The sequence below is a fragment of the Drosophila albomicans genome, chromosome 3 (genome assembly GCF_009650485.2).
Source record: "Drosophila albomicans strain 15112-1751.03 chromosome 3, ASM965048v2, whole genome shotgun sequence".
Taxonomy (NCBI): Eukaryota; Metazoa; Arthropoda; class Insecta; order Diptera; family Drosophilidae; genus Drosophila; species Drosophila albomicans.
Window position 1 is genome coordinate 43,071,077 of NC_047629.2, and position 21,424 is coordinate 43,092,500.

Genomic DNA, 21,424 nt, shown 5'->3' on the forward strand with positions numbered 1-21,424 from the left:
GTGCTGTATTAGCCCAAAGTATTGCAAAGTATAGCTGCCTGTGTATATATCTATATATCTATAATATCTATACGTGCTACTTGCGGGTGTGAGTGTGTGTGTGTGTGTGTGTGCGATGGAAGGGGGGCGGTTCAGAATGCTGCTCAGTCGGGGGCGCTATTTATAGGCGCGTAACACAAACGCGCCGAGAGCATGTATCTTATAGATACATTCTGGCAGGCAAAAACTTTTGCATCGACCTGCCTGCCAGCCACTCGCTCTTCCTCTTCTCCCCTCCTCTACTCTTGTTGTTGTTGTAGGTTGTCTGGGCTGTCTGCTCATAAATAAGCAGAAAAAGCCTCAGCGACATTGGCGAGACAAAGCCCCATTTGGCCGTCTGATCTCTCGCAGATCGCCGCAAAGGAATCCAGTTGAAAAAGGTTCTCTTTCTCTCTCTCTCTATCTGCACATCTCTCTCCCCCTCTCTCTCTCTCTCTCTCTCTCTCTTTGTATTTGCAGCTGGGTCTGCAACATGTTGCTTTTTTGTTAGTTTTTAGCTTTGAAATCGAAAACAAGATTGATGCCAGGCAACGTAGCAGACGCAACCTGAGGATGTGCCGCCAACAGAGCGAGATAGCAGGCGAATGTGAGTGAGAGCGAGATAGCTAGAGAGATAAGGCAGCTGGGCAAGCAGCTGGCCATAGTTGTGGATTGTTGGCATCATCTCTCGCATAGCGCATAATTGTTGTTTATCTGTTTATTTGGCAGTTAAAACAACAACAAAAAGTATAAGCGAAATACATGACAACAACAACAACAGAAACAACAGCAATCGAAACGCAGCAATTTTCGCTTTCAAGTTTTCCGCATTGCCGAAAAACATTTTCAAACGAAAACCGAAAAAATGTGCGCAGCAAAATAAATACACAAGCTCAGAAAAACTGACTGACGACCAGTTTCGTTTTCTTCTTCTTCTTGTTTGCTGGTTGCTGGTTGCAAGTGGCAACTTGCATAATACGAACAGAAACACGACACATTGCAGCTTGTGGCAAGTGCACGTTGCAGCCACAGCAGCAGCAGCAGCAACAGAGGCAATATTTTCAGTTTCGTCGATTCGCTTGATTGCTGCCTCGCAAGCGTAATTACGCCAAATCAAATATCACAAAATACAAAAAAGAAAAATAAAAACAAAAAACTTGAAATTGCAGCTGACTCAGGGGTGTGAGCACAGATCATTGCAATGAATGAGAGAGGGGGACAGAAGGGGGAGCTTAGCACAATGCAGCAAGAACCGGAAAGGAAGTGAACGTGTAAGTTACCAAGACTTTGACTTCGACTTCGACTTCGACTGTGACTTGGACATCAGCTCGATGCCAACAGCGAAAACCGGTTTCAACTGGCGACTCCCCAATGCACAAGAGACCCAAGACAGAAACAGAGACGAAGACGAAGAAGGAGACAGAGACAGAGAGCTCAACGCTTCTTGGAAGCACGTCGTCGTTAGCTTTGCCAAGTCATTCACTTGCATGCGATACGAGTTTTTCCATTGTGCTGTTGTTGTTGTTGTTGCTGCTGCGTCGACTGCAACGCGCAGGCGCAGCTTTTGTTGTTGATAGTGCGGGCGAAGAACGAAACGCACTGCAAACGAAACGATACGAAACGGAAAGAAACGTATTGAAGAAACATGAAACGAAACAAGCAGCGAGCGAATGAAACGAATAGTTGGTAGCAATGTTGATGTTGACGCCGACGCTGACGTTGGCGTTGGCGTCGACGCAGCAGATAGGCGTGCATTCAAGAACTGAAATGTGCAGAGCATAATCAAAGAGAATTACACTCAAAAAAAAAGTATACGTAGAAATGAAAATTCATTAAAATTAAATGGATATTTTGGTATTTCTGTACAATAATGTTGTAGTTGATTTTAGCAGAATTTATTTAGTTCTTTATATAATTGAACTAAAAAAAATCTACAATTTTTTTTTGTAGAATTATGGTCATTAGATTTTGTTGTTATGTTGTTTTGTTTAATGAAATTTTAATTTGATGTTAGACCCTTAAGCAGTATGTACAAAAAATTTATAGTTAAAAATTACTAGAAATAACATCTAACAGTTGAATTTCACTTATATTAAATTTGTGTAAAAATATGTCAAAATACGTAGATAAAATCAGACATTACTTTATTATTTACGATTTCATAAATGATTTAGATCATTTTTTTAAAAATCAAATTTAATGACAAATTTTGAGTTATTATTTCTTTAAATGGTATTAATTGAGTATAGAAAAGAATTTAAAAGAAAATTAGAATTAAGTCCTAGTATAATTCATACATTACTTAATTGCAAAAGTGTGATTTAAATTATGAAATAAATAATTACATTAATTGTTTGGTACTTGTGCACGTATTTTATATAATGAAAATTCAGAAACATAAGAGATTTTTATTACTATTTTAAATTTTACACAATGATTATCAGTTAGAAGTAATAATTTTCTTTGAGTGCAGCAAGCACAGTGCGTAGTAGAGAAGTGACTTGAGAAAGTTCTAAACAAGTTGCGCAAAGGGAAGCAAAATGTGGGCTGGGTAACGACTAAACTCTGTGCGTCTCTCTTTCGCTCCCACACAGAACGATCTCCTCTCCCGCTCTCCTCGAATGTTCTCTATGGCAACAAGAATAAAAGAATAACAACAACACAGCAACAGCAACAGCAACAGCGGGTGCAATGTGAGGCACTTTTCTAGCCATATACTCGTATAACATAGTATACAATATTTTTAGTATGCCGCACAACGCATGCGCCGAGTGCTCTTTGGCTGCAAGCTCGAGGCTTGTTGGAGGTACTTGAACCTTGGTGTTGCCACAAAATGGCGGCAGCAGAAGTAGCAGCTACTACTACCATATATGATCTATGATGATTGTGGGCGATGGCAGGCATTGAACTTTTGCCAAGCACACATTGTGGGAACCCTAGACAAAGGCTTGACTTGCACTGAACTTGGACTCTGTGCAAGACTGCAGTCTCAAAGTTCAAGTTTTTCTCTCTCACTCGCTCTCATGAAAAGAGGAATGTCGTTAATTCCCATGCTGAGAGACTGACCTCTGCCTCAGCAGCTAAGCTAAGTTAAGATTTATGTTGCGCCCCAAAAAGTGTCAACTGCCACCACCGCAACCTTAGTTTCAACCTCAGCCCAGTGGCCTGCTGGCCTCCATTCGGGTGTCAGCTGCCTGCAATTTGAACTCAATCGAAAACCAAATTGATAAGTTAATGTGCCTCGTCGCACAAAGCGAAAAGCCAAAAAGAGGAGTGTGATGATAGTAGGACAGGGCAGGGACGTAGGGAGGTAGTAGGGAGGGGCAGCCAGATGGAGACTGAGATAAGCATAATGACAAACAGACATTCGAGAATTGTTGGCATAACTTTGGTTTTTGTTTTTGGGGGCTTTTAAAGCTGCGCACAGCATTTTTTCGTATACGCGTCATATAGAATATAGAAGAGTATTATAATTAAGTGGCAATTGAAAATTGTGTTTTGCCTTTATACATTTTAGTTTCGAAAAGATTGTAAGAGAAGAAAATTGTACAATGGGATATTGTAGTCTACATATCATAATAATATCATAGAACAGATTCCAAACAAGAGTAAAAAGATTATAACAAAAGTAATTTTCGATAAACTTGAAGGAGTTGGCAACTGAGAAAAAAATACGAGTAAAAAAGCTAAAAGTGTGCTCAACTGTCAGATTCCCGGTAATGAAAGCAAAAAAGTGCGGTATTATTCTTAAAATATACCAAATGAATATACCATAATAGTACTAAAATATACAATTGACTATATTTGGTATATTGATATAGTACTACGTTTAAAATATACCATTGACTACAAAATATACCAGATTGTCATCCAAAGTAATTAAGACTCGTATTTCTCAAATAACTTTTAGATTATTTATCTGATCGCAATTTTTTAGGAATCATTGTATATTAACAAAAATCGGGTATAACATCAATTCAGGCTCAAATAGAAAAAGTCAATTTAAAACTGTTTACTTAGTATTTTTCGATAGGTAATAATAATACTAATAAAAATAATACTAGAACATTTTTTATTAATAGGAATAGGAATCATTTTCAATGAAGTAGAACAAAATATATTTTGAGTTATGTATTTCGAAGTTATTTAATAAACAGTTTTTAAAGTGCTAAAATCAAGCGTATTTCATATTCCAAAAATGAAGTAGAACGTATTTCTCAGTCAAGCAGCCTCAAAAGCAGCCCCAACTGTTCGCCTTATGCAGATTCAATGCGAGACAAAGACAGAAGACGCAGACAGAGACAGAGGAAAGGGAGTGATGGAGACGCGGCGCAAAGGAGAAACGTTGTTGGGGCCTCTCGAACTCCTCTTGTTGTACTTGTCATTTACAAGCTTAAACGTCCATGACCCTTTGGCCCGACTCAGCAAGACGCAAGCGAGAGTTTGTAAAGAGAGAGAAGGAGAGAACGAGGGAGAGAGAGAGAGAGGCAGAGCAAGGCTACTGCTACTGACTAAAGCAGATAGAAAACAAAAATAAAAACAAAACACAAAAAACACAAAATATGAAGCACAGCTGTTGACATAAAGTTTCAGTTTGAGTTTTGACCGAGTTCATTAAAAGCCGCCGAGAGTTGATGAAATTTGACAAAGCTCGCTCGATAGCGTAAGAAAAAAAAGAGTGCTGAGCAAAGAAGGGAGAAGTGGTTGCCAGACTAGCTCATCAATAAACAAGAATAAACAGGAATACCCAGGCTATGCATTGCTTATGTATGGGGAGTATTTGTTGACGCATGAGAAATGACAAAATAAACAAACGAAACTAATTAAATCGTTTGATATGTGTGAGATTGTTTACCAACCATTGAGTAAATAGTGTGCAAACTCTAAATTAATTTGCTTTACAGGGTATCAGCATTGTTTGTGGCTGCTTTCAATTAAAACGCAGACATTTCCTGCAGACCAAATAGAACGAACTGCGATTGCACACACACAACATCAACACAAAAAAAGACAACGTGCTTTTGTCAATGTTTATAACAATAAATAATAATAAATGTAAAAGTTTGATTAACAAACTCAACGCGTTGTCGGCACGTGCGCGTAGGTGTGCCAACAACACGAAAGAGAGGGAAATAGTGGGTGCGAAAGAGACAGCCATTGATTAGCATCCGCCAAGCATGAGTATTATGATTCAAACGCAGTGAAATTAGCATGATTCGAATGAACTCTACACCTGACTGACTGAATGACTAACTGGTGAACTGACCAATTGATTGTCTGAGTCAAGTGTCGATTGGAAAAGCTTTCAAGTGACTCACTAAAATAGCAGACAATAGTAAAAAGTCTTTGGCGTTTAGAGGCATTTGATTACAAAATATTAGCAGAGCTTATTGGTTTACTGATTTTTGCTTTTGATGTCGATGTCGATGTTGATGCTGATGCTAATGTTATTCTTTTTGCTTTGTGCTCTTCTCTTTTGCAGCTTGTACAACCGCAGCGCAAATTGGCAGTGAATGGACAGATTTCATAATAAAACGCAAAACGGGCAAAAGAATCGCGTTCGCTTCTCTCACTCAGCAACTGACGCAATTCAATTTGCCAGCAGCAACAGCAACAGCCACTGAGACGACCACCACAGCTCATAAATTGAGATTAAGCAAACGCTGGAGAGCTGTAGCAACTGGTAGAAGAAAAAAGGAGGGAAAAAATAAAAAACCAAAACACATAACAAATCAATCAGAGCGCGCTCGACGCTCAACACAATTTGCATGAGCCAAAGCGTTCAAAGCCATCAAGAGCAGCAACTCCCGACTCACAGTGAGACCCAGAGTCAGAGTCAGAGCCAAGCAGAGACTCAGACTGAGACGGAGACAGAGACTCAGCAGCAGCAGCAGCAGCAGAGGGGCAACTCGAGTGGCTTTTTATGGCAATTGCGCCATCAGCTGCAGAGGCGTAGCACGAGGAAAATGAAAACAATTTCATGATACTACAAGTGGTCCGAATCGGTGCTATTGAACTATCTGAGAATGCCATCGACACCCTACGATCTGGTGCAGGATGATCAGGATCTGCGAGTGCCGCTCCATGCCGAGCAGGCCTTCTTCCACGGCATCACGTTTCAGGCCAAGGTAAGTGGCGGCAATTTCAAATAATTACCAAGTAATCAAGTCTACAGCATAATAGACGGCCAGCTAAATAGAACTGCTTAACAGAAGAATACTTTGTAGTCAATTGTTACACAAAGAAAAATAAAGTTGTGAATTGGCGTAATCAGAATTGAACTAAGAACTAATTGAAATTCTTAAGATGAGATTACTTTTGGGATAAGAAATATTCTTAATCCATGAAGTGATAAACCAAGTGAATGAAATCTTATGAAGATGGAATAGTTTCTGAACTTAAGATATTTGTCTTTGTAGAATTCCATTTCTTTCTTTGTATCAAAAGCCCACCATGAATACCATAGTATAGAAAACAAAAAATTTACTTTGAGCCCAATAGATAAATTCTTAAATGGAGTTAATTATCTTAAGAATATTTTAGGTTGACCATTCTTTGATTACTTTTACTTCGTATCTTTTATTTAAAATGACATTATTTTTAGGATTATAAAAAATCTCCAATCAAAAAGATATTCTTAACAATACGATAAAGAATTGAAATGACTGAAATCTTGGTTCTAGAATTATTTGCTCAGATTGAAAAGCTCTCTAATTAAACATATTCTTTGAGGATCTCAAAGATCTTAAACCAAATTCAATTGAACCTCACTTTTCCCACTGCGTATCAATAGCAAACATTGTTCTTCGTAACTTTTCTTTAAGAGAAGAAGTTTTATCTAATTAATGATATTTTTTTGAGATCTCAACGTTTTCAAATGTCATTTCTTTCTCTGCATACCAATAGCACACTTTGTTCTTCGTAACTGTGTCAAATGCATATAAAAAATACGAGTTAATCTGCTTTGCTGGATATCTTCATTAATTACCGTTTCAATCTTAAACATCAATATCAAAGTTAAGAAAACAACTTAAAGTTTTTATTTGGTTTTATTAAGCGAAACGATGAACTCGTTAAATTTGATACTACTCGTATGTTAGTTGATGTTCTGTGATAGTTAATGTTTAGTTCTTTCGACTTTTTTGCTGCTTCTGGCGAGCGCGAGAGCGCTTAATGAATTTCTTTTCATAATTAATTGGCATAATTAAAGTAAGTTGTCGAGATTAGCCATGGCAATGAGTCACTTTAGCAATTTACGAGTTGAGTTAACTTCTACAAAAAGTAAATACTCAGACGGCATACTAATTCCCCAAAATGCTTTAGCCATGCCCGTCGGCTTGTCTTTTAAGTGCTTTGAGAGGCGATTTTTGTTGCTAGGGGAATGGAGGAGAGTGAAGAACGCAGGAAAAGGTGTGGCAATATCTTCACTCTTACTCAATTGCATTTGTTTTGTGTTGTCAATTTCACAATTTCACCAGCTTTCCTGCCACAATCTCAATTGCAGTTTTTGATGTAATAAGCATATCGATAAATCTTTTCATTTTGCCTCCGGCTCTGTGTTTTGTGGTGCACAAACAGCAAACATTTGGCCGAAAACAATGCAATTTGGCAGCAATTTATAAATGCAATTAAATATTTTTGCCACAGTTTGCAGCTGTTGCAATTGCTATTGAATTGCTGCTCATTGTTGACGGAAGCAATGTTTATGCATTGTACATTGTTATATAGAAAGAGTTTTCAGTTTTCAGCATTCAGCATTCGGCATTCAACGAGTTAGTCAACTGTCACAATGCCAGACTTGTTTCAACACACACGACTGTCGGTGGGGTGCAGCCTAGAGGTGGAAAATTGTAAACAAATTTTCCATTTTTTTTTTCATCTCTTTTTTGTATCTGCTCGCATTCAATTATTCACATTTGTTTAGTTTTCGCCGTATATGCCTGCCTGCCTACCCTACACAAACTAGGCGGTGTAAAGTGGGTATGATGAACAGGAGTGCTGAGAAATTTGCATATCAATTTAAAATTGCTAATACAATGGGCAATATATTTGTGCAATTCATATCATTGACTTGCACAAAGCTGTCATTAATATGTTTATTAGTCCACAAAGTTGTTTATATTATAATTTGATTGACGTTGATTTCTGATTCTTGACACATTTCGTTGGCATAATTGAAGTCTTCAAATTTTAGTTGATATGTGTTTTAAAAACATTATTTCGGTTAGAAAACGAATACAAGTCCAATTTTGATACATCATAAGACACAAGTTGGCCTAATTAAAAAAAAAAAAGATAAACATATTTAATTAATAATATTATGTTAATTAATATTGGCAGTTCAAACTCGCTTTAGCATTTCTTTTATTTGCTTGACTTCTGAGTTTCCTTTAATTTTGATTGCATCTATTTTTATTTGTTATACGAACATTTTTTTCTGGCTAGAAAACGACTTAAGTAATATTTAAATTAAGTAAAAACAAAGATTTATATACTTTTTTATGTCATATGTCCAATAAAGCTTAGAATCTCATTTTGATATTTAATTAGACATCATATTTGATTTGATTGAATTACAAGCTTTAAATTCAGAATTTACATTTTGTATATAATGTGATTAAGATATAAATATTAAAACGTCTTAAGAAAAAATTTGCTTTTTTAATTTTATCCAACTTTAAAGAAATCAATGATTCAATCAAGAAAATTTCAGTTTTTCGCTTTAGCGTATTTGAAATTCAACTTTATTCGCATTAATATTTCATATCTTTTGTAAAAATAAATTAGCTTTTTTATTTATTTCTAAATTTAAAGATTATTATTATTACCGCATCAAGAATGAAGTAAAATTATTTAACTTCCTTCGCTTTACTATTTTTTTTGTTCTCTTCTTGGACAGCATATCTCACAGTCGAGCATACCCAACTCACTCGTTTTTCTCTCTCTTCGTTCTCTTTTAGGCTGCTTTTGTTGCTGATGTTTATTATTTTTGTGCAATGTGTGGAAATTGTTTGCGTGCCAAGCTCATATATAAAATATATATATTCTACTATATAGAGAGTGCTCATATCGGGGTTGTTATTATTATTCTTGTAGCTGTTGTTGTTGTTGTTGTTCTTGTTGCTGCTGTTGTATTTATTGCTGCTGGTATTGTTTAATATGTTTTGGTTTGCTGAATCTCTTTGATTTGATTAGCTGGCAGAAAAGGTTGACCAACATTTCAATTGTGCGGCCAATGACACTTTGTCTGGGCTTTAGGCAATTCTCACAGGGCGCTTCAACAATTGTTGTTGTTGTTGTTTCTGGGGTGCATTGAGCTTTGACTTTGACGTTGTAGGTTGCATGAAACGTGTGTGTGTGTGTGGATGCTACAGCACTTTGTATGCAAAGCGCTTGACATTAGTCGCATCAAAGTCACTTCGTTGTCTAGGATTTTGCATAATTTCTTTTTGCTTTACGTAGGAGACATTGCACTTGGATTTGTTGTTGTTGTTGCAATTGCTTTTGCATTGTTGAAGTTGCACAGTTGCAATTAAATGCACTCAGTTGCCAAGCCAAATTGCCGTGAAGCAGCGACAAAGCCCACGCTGCTAAAAAACAATTTGCATTGCCAGTGGAAAACATCGAGGAATGGTTAGGGAAACGGGAAGGGGTGACAAGCAAGTGTATGTGTAGGGTCTTTGTGCCTATGCACGTGCTGTTTGTTGTTGTTTGCATGCTGAGTATTGTGTGTTATTTGCATTTGAGAGAAACAACAACAACAACAACAAGTAAAGTATAAACATTTTGCACTTTTGTGTTATGCTTTTGCTTTTGCAGTTCTTGTTCGCTTTTTGTTGTTGTCGTTTTTCGGGGAGCACTCTTTGTAGAGTACCGTTAGCGTACGTTATGCCCGGCTGGCTAACCCAAATACGTTAGCAGTTAACTTTAAGACAGCAGAAAGACGGCCTCTGTAGTTCGCCTCCTTTTTTTGCTTTTGTGCCGTGTCAGCTCAACTGATTCATCTCAAGTAACGCGACTCTGACTCATATGTGCCAACGCCGCTCTCTGCAGCTGTCTTTGTCGGGCATTATTTATGAGAAGTATCGGACAGGATGCCACTTGTAAATATATTTATGCCAGCGTGTCTAGATCTCACCAAAATAAAAAGCTGATCCCTCTGCCAAATTTCTCTCTCTCGTTCCCTCTTGTCGCTTTCCGTCTCCTGCTTAGATTAATTGAATTTCACGCTTTGATTTGGCGTTAGATGAAAATTGGTTTGCAGCCTCCTTTGGCGCAATAAATCTTTCAAAAGGTGTATAAATTATTTGCTCACACACGCACTTGGTGCTTGGCGCCGTTTTCCACAATATTTATACACTAACTTACGATATCAACGACGTGTGATGTCATTTGTAAGAGTTTTATAAATAAAATCAGAAATTAATGAATTATAAGTTTGTGTTCAATAAAAATACAAAAATATATATTTTATGTATTTCGTTTTTTTTATATAACACATATCAATATACTAAATATACAAATATACCAAAAATGCGAAATTATCATTGAAATATACCGAATGAATATACTGAAATTTTTGCTGGAATTTACCGAAGTGTATATTTGTTATATTGATACGTTTTATATATAATTTAGTATTTTTGGTATAACACATATCAATATACCAAATATACAGTTCGGTACATTTCAATATTTTTGGTATATTATTTGGTAACACTTAAATTTAAATAATGCACTGATTTGCTCTCGCAGTCAAGCACTCCTAGTTGTAACTTTTGTACTTCTTATTAATATTTCAAATCACAATTCTGTATTTATTTTCATTTATTTTTTATAATTAATCTATATACCAAATTATATGTAAAAATTAGAATGCAAGACTAGAGTGTTAGAACTTCGTTTAGTCTTTTCTCATTGTTGTTTTTTGCTCGCTCTTCCCTGCTGCTCTTTGACCTAGCAACCTGGCGTATACTTAACATTTGTTTTGCTGTGATTTCCCTTTGTGACGCGGCTGCTATTTGGCTGTTTGACGGCTCAGTTCGGCTGCTGGCTCTATCAAATATTTATTCAAATGCCCTCAAGTTCGATTCGATTTATGTTTCCGTCTTTTGACGCGATTTTTCCACACTTGCCTCATCAATAATTGAAGCATAGAGCGAGAGAGCTCAACTCATAGGTGCTTTTTGTTGGCCCTTAGAATCCTCTTACATATGCGCCAACACCCCGAGAATTTCTCTTATTTATGTGCGTAGCATTATAAATTTCTCACACAGTTTATTTATGTGGATTTTGTGTGGGCTTTAAGTGTCATTTAAATCGTGCCACAAACAAAGCAAATACTCACAGTGCTTCTGTGGTATACTCAGAATTTTATTTGTGACATTTTTGAATTTATAAACAAATTAAAATTATTTGTTGTCATTTTTCGCATCTAGATTGTTGTTGTGCGTTTGTTATGATCCCGAAAATCAATTTATTGTTGGCTAGTGAAATATTTGGCGAATCGAAAAATTCGAAATGAATGGATTGCCACCTGCGGTTTTCCACAATTTTTATTATCCACATTACAAAATGCGTATTTTTAATCAAGACTATTTGAAATGAACAAATGCTTATTTTGTGCTTTTATAGCGTGCCGCAAAGTTAATTATTATTTACGTAATAATAATTAAGGTGAAGGTGAAACGCATCTGTTCCCATTGCGCGTGGAAAAGAATGATGAAAATAAAAAAAAATCGAGAATATTTCAAGAAGACTGTGGCATAAAAAAAATATGGCGCATAAAGAAAATATTGAAAAACATATAAAAAGAATACTCACACACTCACGTGAACCGCAGGCATGTGTGTTTCTCTCTGTGCTGTGCTCTGTGCTGTGTTTACCCATTTTCCATTTGGAACGTACGCAAAATTATGAATTTTCATATGGTGCAGAGTCTCTGTGGCGTATACGCAATGTTTCCGCTCTGTTCGTTTTTGTGCTGTTCTGTTTTTGCTGGTCGTGCCTTTGCTTTTGTCTTGTTTATCTAAGCGGCACATGCAACGAGCGTCGCTCGTTTGTTTCAACCCAGCAAAAGGACAAAGAATCGTCCAAGAAGCTGCCTCTTCATATATCAATTTCAATTATCTGTGGACCAAGAAGTGAAGAGAGGTCGGAGGAGGCTGTGTCGAGTTTCCAGTTTTGCTATATAAATTATTGGTAGCAGACAGACGGGAAAAGGACAAAACCGAAAAGGATTATGCGGCCTGCAATTGGGTGATGCTGGCGCTGGCTTTTATCAGCCTCAAAGTGACAGAAACAGGCACCGAATGCCAGTGAATGCCCGTGTGAAGGAGGCGTGAAAAATGAGTCATAAAATGCAAATAAAAACTCAAGTGTCCTTTTGGCAAACTGGTAAACCGAACCAAAGAGGCGGCCGTGTCATTGTCAGGACTGCTGCTTTTGAATTTTATACGTCTGCTGACGCTGCTTCAGCTTCGCTTTCATTCCCCTTCCTCTGCCTCCTGTCACCAACTTGACTTTAAGACGCTGCTCGACCCATAATTTGGCACTGTCTGTATGTGTGTGTGTTTGTGTGTGTTTCACGTGTTTGCTTAACCTTTTGCTTAAAGTTCAATTTGCTCGTTAAATTCTTGATAAACATTCGCGAACATTTTTCCGTAGATACACAACAATACACAACGCTGAGTACGAGGCGTGAGTATAATAGTAATTTCCGGGGTTGATTGGCAGCGTGCCATTGTTTAGAATTGTTTGGTTTACAGAGGCATCATTAACATGCATCTTTTTGCCTAACGCTGTTTGATTAAAACTGCGGTTACCAAATGCAACACCGCATAAAATCATCAACATCATCAACATCATGATGGTGAACTATAAACAGCGGCAAGGTCTGCATCATATTCAATTTTATAACTATGCCAATACATTTTTAATGCTGTGGCTACAGACAACGCTGCCAGATTTATTTCTTTTTATACCTGGTTGTAGAGTAGTATAACTATGTGCCTCTAGTAAATGTCCGATTCCATAAATATCTTTATGTTTATATTCTTAATAAGCGTAAACAGCCGAGGTGATATAGCCATGACCGAATGTATGCTCGATGGAAAATAGCACAGAAAGTGTAATTGGAAGTTTCCATAGATACAATCACTCTTTATAATTACTGAAAATTTAGTTGTGATCAGATTAAAATTGTGGACTATCTGGCATATTTCGTCTTCTACCTTTTTTGGTATATTAATATACTATTACATTATACCAGAATGTAATAGTCTATCAATATACTAATACTATTAATATACTATTAAATATATAGTATATTAATATTCCAAAAATGCTGTAAATAATATATTGTCTTTGGTGGATTTTAGTGTATTCCAATGTATTTAGTATATTTTGAAAATAAAATATTCCAGAATGTAATAGTACATGCTGTAAAGACATTATGTGTTTGGTGTATTTCATTAATATTCAGAGTATTAATTTGATAAATATTTTGTAAATAAAATATTCAAGTATGTAATAGTATATTAATATACCAAAAAGGCTGTAAATATTATATTATTTTCGGTATATTTTAGTATTTTTCTAAAATAAATTAATTCATTTTGCTTTTATTACAAAAACGTAGCGGGTATCTCACAGTCGAGATTATTCGGCTGTAACTTTCTTACTTGTTTTACCATCATTTTCTTTTTCTCTGCCTTTTTTGCACGCTCCTTTTCGCCCATAAAGCGTTCAATAAAAACAATAAGAGCAGCTCGTAAAATCCATCTCATTCGATTGCTGCGCCGTTTAAATGGATTATCTTTCCAAAAAGATATGCAGAGGATGTCAGCTTCATATTCATTGCGAATTATAAGCTAAGTATTTTTACGAGCCATTCAGGTGCAGGAAGTGATACAATGGAGAGCACATCAAACATGGCTATAAGTCATCAATTTATAGAACAATGTTTGGTGATAAACAAAATCGATTGCTGTTCATATTTCTCCTCATCTCTCCGACGCACTTGAAGCTGTAGTGTTGTCCAATCTAATGACTTTGTCTAGACAAAGTCTCTCTCTCTGCCTCTGCTATTTAATGTGTGTCAAGAGCATTATTAATGCTTTGGTCGTCATGGATTAAGTGGCCATTAAAATGGCCTATCAGTGCTTAGCTTTGCCCTTTCTTCTGGCCATCTGACTCACTTGATTGGCATTGCTCAATGAGGCATAAATGCGGCACATGCTGCAAGCTCATTTATTATCAGCTTATTACACAATTTGCCTCCATTTCAGTTCGCTGTTGTTGTTGTTGTTCTCGGTTTGCATTTCGCAATTGCTTTTCACCTGGCGAGTTACGAATGTGTTATATGTGTGGCAAGCAGACACAGCTGTGTGTGGGGCACGTATGTATCTGAGTGTGACTCAGCTAGTTGCGCAGGCGCATGAAACCGCAACGTAAATGCAAGCTCTCACCCACCAAACATCAAGCTGCAACCACTTGCTTTTCCCGTTCTGCCAGCCAAATGGGTAACGCACTCCAAATGTTTGTTGTTGCTTTTGCTGTTTTGGTGTCTAGCGAAGCGCAGCACAACACAGTATTGCGGAAGTTGCAACGCCCGGTGGCAGTGGCAGCTGCTGCTGTTGTTGCACGTTCTGTACTTGCAACCCGACGACAGATCGACCCTTTCTCAGGCTGTCTGTCGATGCCAATGGACGTTGACAGCTGCCGTTTGCAATATTTGGGTTTGGGCTTGGCCATGGCCAAAATAGAAAACAAAACTGGCCAAGAATCGACAGCGTCAGTATCTATACTCTACACTCTCTCAGTGAGTCATACCGACAATGGCAACTCGTTTGCAATTAATCAATGAAATGTTACTTCAATTAGCTACAATTATGGACCGATCAAGGTGAATCTGTTGAAGGTGATTGAAGCGTAACGATTGCCTTAGTAGAAAAGGAAATGTCAAATGAAATTTTTGAGAAAATTCAAGTACAAATTGAGCATAGTTTTAATAGAGTAAAAAACTTAAAAAATTCTAAACTACTTATTTGAAATTGAAATTAAGTAATGAACATTTTCAACAGGCAATCACATTGAAGTGCTTAATAAATAAAGTTGCTGTTATAGAGTCTAATAAAAAACTGTTCATTAATGAATTGAATTTTACTGCAATTTTCATTAGCAATTGAAATCCGTAATTAATTGTATTATATATACATTTTAGTTATTTTTTAATAACTATTAAAATTGCTTAATTAAATTTGTCTGCAGTTTTCATTGGTATTAAATTACCGAATAAAGTGCAATTAATATTAGAAATTAATAGAAGTAGATTTAACATTTAGTGTGAAAGTTGTTTGGTGATTTCACTTTATTTTTCATCTATTTAATATTAAAATGTATTTAAATTAAATTATTATTAGTGTTAAATTTATATTTCCCATGCTCTTTTATCTATGTGTTAAAGTTACAATCTGAATTTTATTAGTATTCCGGCGCATTTGAAATATTCAAATTGATTTTGAATATTTTCAACTAATTTCTTATAATTTCCCATGATTTCTATATCCAATGACCAAATGAATAGAACTCAGTTTATGCAGAATAATTATGCCGATAATTTCACTTCACTTCCCATGCGGACAATCAAACCCAATTCTTTCTGCTTGCTTTGTTAGGGCAAAAAACAAATATTGCGATTCTTTTACCATTTTTTGTTGTTCATAAAATCGATTGTATGCAATCTTTTTATGCCAACTTTTGTCCATTGCGAAAAGAAAATATCTACAAAGGGTAGCTGCAGAAATGGCTCGTTAACTGCTCACGTTTCAAACAGAGAAGATAAAGAAGAGTCAGAAAAGTCTAGAGAGAGAGAGAGAGAGATAGAGAGAGGGGAACGTTGAAAAGATTGAAAATTATCTGTGTGCCGTCATCAAAAGCCAGTTTAATCAGCGACAGGCACTGAATGCAATTGAAGTCACTTTGCTATGCAATCTTTCACAGTTTTGTACTCTCTCAGTTCGGTGGCAGTTGCAACTGCCACTGCCACAGCCACTGCCACAGATGCCACAATGCTGCAAGCTAGCTAGTTTTTGGGTGCTTATCGGGGCGCACGCTTTGTGGCATTTGCTTTGACTGTCTCTGGCTGGCTACTGGCAGATAGTCGCTGCACATTTGTAGTTGTTGTTGCAGCTCTTGTCAAGTGCAATTATGGGGCAGACATTCACTGGCTACCACAGCATCGCTGCAACCTTTGACACAGGCCGATAGCGATAGCTAAACTAGACCTTTGACCACATGACAATTTAATTAACGATTCACCTCATGCGTATAACTTTTACAAAAATACAAATAAATATTCGTGTGTGCAGAGCTTGTGATTAATCTATAGCTGGAAATTAATTAGTTTTTGCTGTGCCAAAAGCTGTGATGTCATCGTTTGTGTATAAATGTACTTATATACAATTTGTCTATTTCTATAAATAAAATCAAAAATAAAAAATAACAAAAATGAATCAGTTTTTTGTTGACTGTCCTAATGATTTGTTGGTGAAGTTACTTGTTATATTATTCTTATTATTTTGTGACTTTGGAATTATCTTAAAATAGAAAAATAGTATCAAAATCATTCTTAATCTTTTAAATTTCTCGCTTTGCTCTCTGTACTGTTTATACTATATATATCTATCTCTACAAATAAAAATAAATCAGTTTTTGTTGATTTACGGTTATGATTTAGTTGTAATTGAAGTAGAATTAAAACAATATATTCTTCTTAATTTACTTCTTTCCTTTCTCAACCGTTTATGTTACTCTTTCACCAACTAGTCTATATATTATAAGGTACATAAATATGTATATCTATATTATAAAAATAAATCAGTTTTTTGCTGACTCTCTTAATGATTTGTGATTAAAGTTGCGAAGTACAATTAATACAATATATTTATATTAATTTCCTACTCCGCTCTCTCAACTGTTTACATTTCTCTTTTTACCAGCTAGTCTATTTATTAAAGTATACTATATATAAAGCACAACCATAAATAACTCTTACGAGTAGCTGCTCTGTTGACAAGCACAAGCCGCTTTGTTTGTTGTCGTTTCACAATTTTTAAATTAATTTTCAAACAAATTTGTTGGCCCCAAAATTTCGGGCTCAACCGTCGCGAGAACTTTGTGCGACCTTCAGCGTTGGGCGAGGGGATTGTCGGGGGGAAGCGGAACGGTCGTGGGTGGTACAGTTTAATAAAAGATTTTGTTGTCAATTGTGGCGACATTAATTGAACAGTCGGCGATGTTGTTGCTGCTGATGCTTTAATTGACATTTTCCATCTCAGTTCGCGGGCCCAAGTGATTTTTATTTCTCTCTGCGCTCTTCTTTTATTATTTTGGTATTTGCAATTCGGGTTTTTTCATTGTTTTTTTTTTGTTTTTTATATTCGGCGAGCAAATGGCCAAACTGATTTGCATGTGGTGTGTGGCGGAAATTTGGTGGAGGGGAGGGAAGGAAAATTGGGACGCGGCTGGCCGCATGTGAAGTTAAAAGTTATTGGGCCATAAATAACGCTCGGCCGAATTCTAAACAAACATTTTTCGACTTGACTGTCGACGATTGTGTGAAAGTTTTCCACTTGATGCTTTGACTGTCTGTTGTCTTGCTGTGTGCTGTGCTCTGTGCTCTGTGTGTGGAAATTAGCATAAAACGTTTGCTGTTTCACGCAGTTTGCGGCCGCGTGCTGCCAATCGTAAAATGTAAAAAATTGCGCATACGCCGCATACTCCGATTCCTCCTCCTCATCTTCGTATAAAAGTTCAGCTCATAAATGGCCTAATTTTCTTTTACTTTTACGCATATTATGACCACACTTACATTTTCTTATTGTCTTTTGTCTTGCGGTTCAGCAACTTTTCACTAACAACTTCTGTTTTTTGGGGGAGACGTTGGTTAAGCAGCTTCTGCTGCTGGTTGTGGGTGTGGGTGTGGGCGTGGGCGTGGGCGTGGGCGTGGCATGGTCTATGGCCGGTCTAATTGCTTAATTGAAAGCCAAGGCAAATTAATAATGCCGTCGATTGGCGCCTAATTGTGAAATATCAAAAGGCAACGGCAAACCACGCGGCGTATACGCAATGTTATTGTTCTCCAAGCTGGCTGCTGCCGCCTTTTGTTGCTGAAAGCTTTTCAATTAGCTGCCAATTAGTTTGCATTTCGCTTAAGATCCCCGCCCGCAATTTAAAGCGCAAACAATTTTTGCAATATTTTCCAAGAATATACATATTTCGGACACACTTTTTCCTCAGCGCTTTTCCATTCGGTTTCTTTGCCCAGACCAAAATTGCGGGCCATAAATAAAATGGCACGAAGCATCGCATGGATCGTATAAGCGTAAAAATTTATAAAGCGTAAAGCAAACTGCCATACATATGACCTTGTCTAGGCCATGTCCTGGCGTTCTACCACATTCCTGTGTTCGGTGTTCGGCGTCGTCCTGTGTGTCCTGCATCTCAATTTGTGCGCCATGCTCTGCTCTATTAAATTTGCAAATTGCGCACATTTTTGCCTGCTCATAGCTCATAATTTATTTGGTACTCTATCGTAAACCCGGCGAGGTTATTATAGTTTTGCCATTAACTGTGAAACACTTGTTGACGACAATTTTGATGAGCAAAAGTTATAGTTGGATTAAATAGATAACTGTTTGCTGATGCTATGAAGAGTATAGCTTGAGGAAAATGATTTATTTAATCTTATTATTTTACTTAAAACAGAGAAGAGTAAATTGCATATAACATATGTTTTAGTTGTCAACACAAAGGTACATTTTATTTATACAAATTATAGCTTACATTAAATTGAGATTATATTATTTGATTTTATAAGTTCCTTTACCCAAAGCTTACTAAAGTTTGTATCAAGCATTTTTGAAGTCATCGCATTTAAAAGGAATTCGAATAAAAATAAATTAGAGTGAAGGAAAGATTTTTATTTTATATGCAAAATATTTGTAGATGCTGTACAAACAATGAAAAATTCATGCTATAATATCACAGATTAAGAACGTGAAAAAATATTTATTTGATCCAAAAGATATATTTTTAAATGAAAATAAAAGTAATTCAGTTTATGAAATTAATTAACTTGTTATATATAACGAAATACCAATAAAGAAACAACAAGCCTGAAGGCCTTGGTCTGGCGCAATGCAATAAGGAATTGTATTCGTTATTTCAATATAAAAAATAAATAAAGAAACAACTTTAAATAAGTCAGCACCTTTTATTTAACACTTTAAGCATCTCTTTAAACACAACTAAATTCACAAAGCATTTTTAAATTGTTAGCATACACACAATGCAGAGTATTTAAGCTACGCTCTGTGCTGTAAGCGAAGTGTTGATTCTTGTTAAATTTCAAATTTTAATTAAACGCATTTTGTCAGCTGTCGCTTAAAGTTGAAACTTTTGCTCGCTAAGCTGCAAGCCGAATGTTTTCGCAGAGGCCCTACATAATTGGCTAATCATGTTGCCAGCTGAGGGCGAAGGGAAGAGTGGGTGGGATAACAGGGCTGTCTCGGCAAGGCACTTGAAAATGATTATGCAAACACCCACTCAAACAAACACACACACACACACACACATACAGACACACTCAGCCACTAACTAACGAACTCAACTCTTGCTTGGCTTACATTTTAGCCAGCGGGTCTAAGAGCTAAGTAATGGGTGATGGAAAGGAGAAAGGGGAAAAAAAAGGGGAGTGAGGCAGGTTTTGTATTTGTTGATGCTGGTTGGCAGCTCTTGTTGGCCGTGTTTTTCAATGTTTTCTCAGTGTTCTCTGTGCTGTGCTGTGTTGTGTGGCAAATTAAAATTCTGACTTTGGCACTTGTTGGCTGTCCCAGTCAGCCAGCCAGCCAGCCAAACATCTAAAACAAATACGAATACACAAAAAACCGAACTAGAAATTCTCTCTTTGGTTTTTTAATGAGCTAAACGAGCGCCTCGAGGCACAAGAACTCTGCCCCCCACACAGAGAGAGGGAAAGAGAGGAGGAGCGAAAGTTGCTGTTTCAATAGTGTCTAAGGCAGAAGCAGTGTGTTTTCATATCTAACTGAAAGCATCTCAAGCAAGATCCCTGACAAGCAGAAAAGACTTTACTCTCGACTCTGCCCACTTTTCATTGTGTGTGTGAGCTGTGTTATTTGCTATTTAGTTTCTCAAGCTGTCGCCCAGTTGTCCAGGCATATTCAACTTTGAAGCTGCTTGCTTATCTTTTTGCTTTATTTGTCTGGCTTGTTTTTGCGGGCAGTGGGGAGGGGGGCCTAAATGAAAATAATGAAGCGCATTTAAATGGCACACTTGGCAGTCAGAATGCCAGCTTGCCAGCGTAATGAGTGTCGAAGCAGCCAGAGGAGCCGAATACTCGCCTAGGATCGGGGAAGGAGGCACAGAAAAAAAGGACATCTGTTTTCAGCTTTTCTGTGTGTGTCTGTGCTTTTCTTTTGTGCGCCTTTTAATTATTCAAATTTATTTGTCAGCACAATGTGTGTGTGAGGGTGTATTAAAGTGCTCCTACGCGAAGGAGTGTGTGTGTAAGTTGATGTTGATGTTGTGGGCGTAGCACTTCCGGCAGCTGTTGCCGCTGTTGATGCCCTTCAATGGAACCACAGCGAAACTTTTTAATGAGTTTCGATTCATTGCACACACGCAGGAAGAGGTCACAGCTTGCAATCAGATTTGGAAGCCAAAGGCGCACAGCACAACAACTTGTCTGCCATTTATTAATTAAGTTTGCTTAAGCGCGCTTCCTTCGCATGCCACATTCATATCCTTCGCATCCATGTCCATGCCTAAGCAAAGGCAAACACAGTTCGCCTGGCACAAAAAACTAACAGCAATCCTTACTCATCTTTACCTTTGCCTAGGCAACTTTTGCCCCTTAACCTTTCGGGGGCTAAAACTTTGCTCGTGGCTTTAATTGCTTTGCCTGCTGCTGTGTTGTCCTGCTTTACTTTGATTAAAATTGCGTTTGATTAGTTAAATGAGTTGAGTGCGGTTGAACAAATTCCATTTGTAAAGTCAATATCGCCTCTAGGAAACACTTCGTACAATTCTGCCAATAATTCTAGTCTATAAAAATGCCAAACACAGCACAGAAGGCACAGATAGAGAGAGAGAGAAAGTGAACTCTCGTGTGTCGCATTGCCAAATCCCCACACGTTTTTCGGCTGAGCCTGGCAAACGTGTCAAGTGCAATGCAGCAGCAGCAATCGCAATAGCAGAGCACTCGAGAAGGTGACAGGACATGGGCCAAAAGTCTGTTTCAATCGTTGTTCGAAAAATGAACACACAGAAGAACGTAAAGCTCTAAGCTAGGCCAAGGCTTTAGTTGTCGAAATATTGCGCATAC

At 37.2% G+C, this 21,424-nt stretch overlaps 1 protein-coding gene across 4 annotated transcripts in view; it reads left to right on the forward strand.

Moving 5' to 3' along the window:
* Positions 1 to 21,424, forward strand: part of LOC117571759 (capon-like protein) — a 56,445-nt gene that overhangs the window by 1,708 nt on the left and 33,313 nt on the right. For all 4 annotated transcript variants that reach the window (XM_034254116.2, XM_052003910.1, XM_034254114.2 and 1 more), the window contains exon 2: positions 5,501 to 6,146. In XM_034254116.2, the coding sequence (XP_034110007.1) occupies positions 6,045 to 6,146 (102 nt within the window). In that variant the 5' untranslated portion in view covers positions 5,501 to 6,044. The remainder of the gene's footprint in view (positions 1 to 5,500; positions 6,147 to 21,424) is intronic.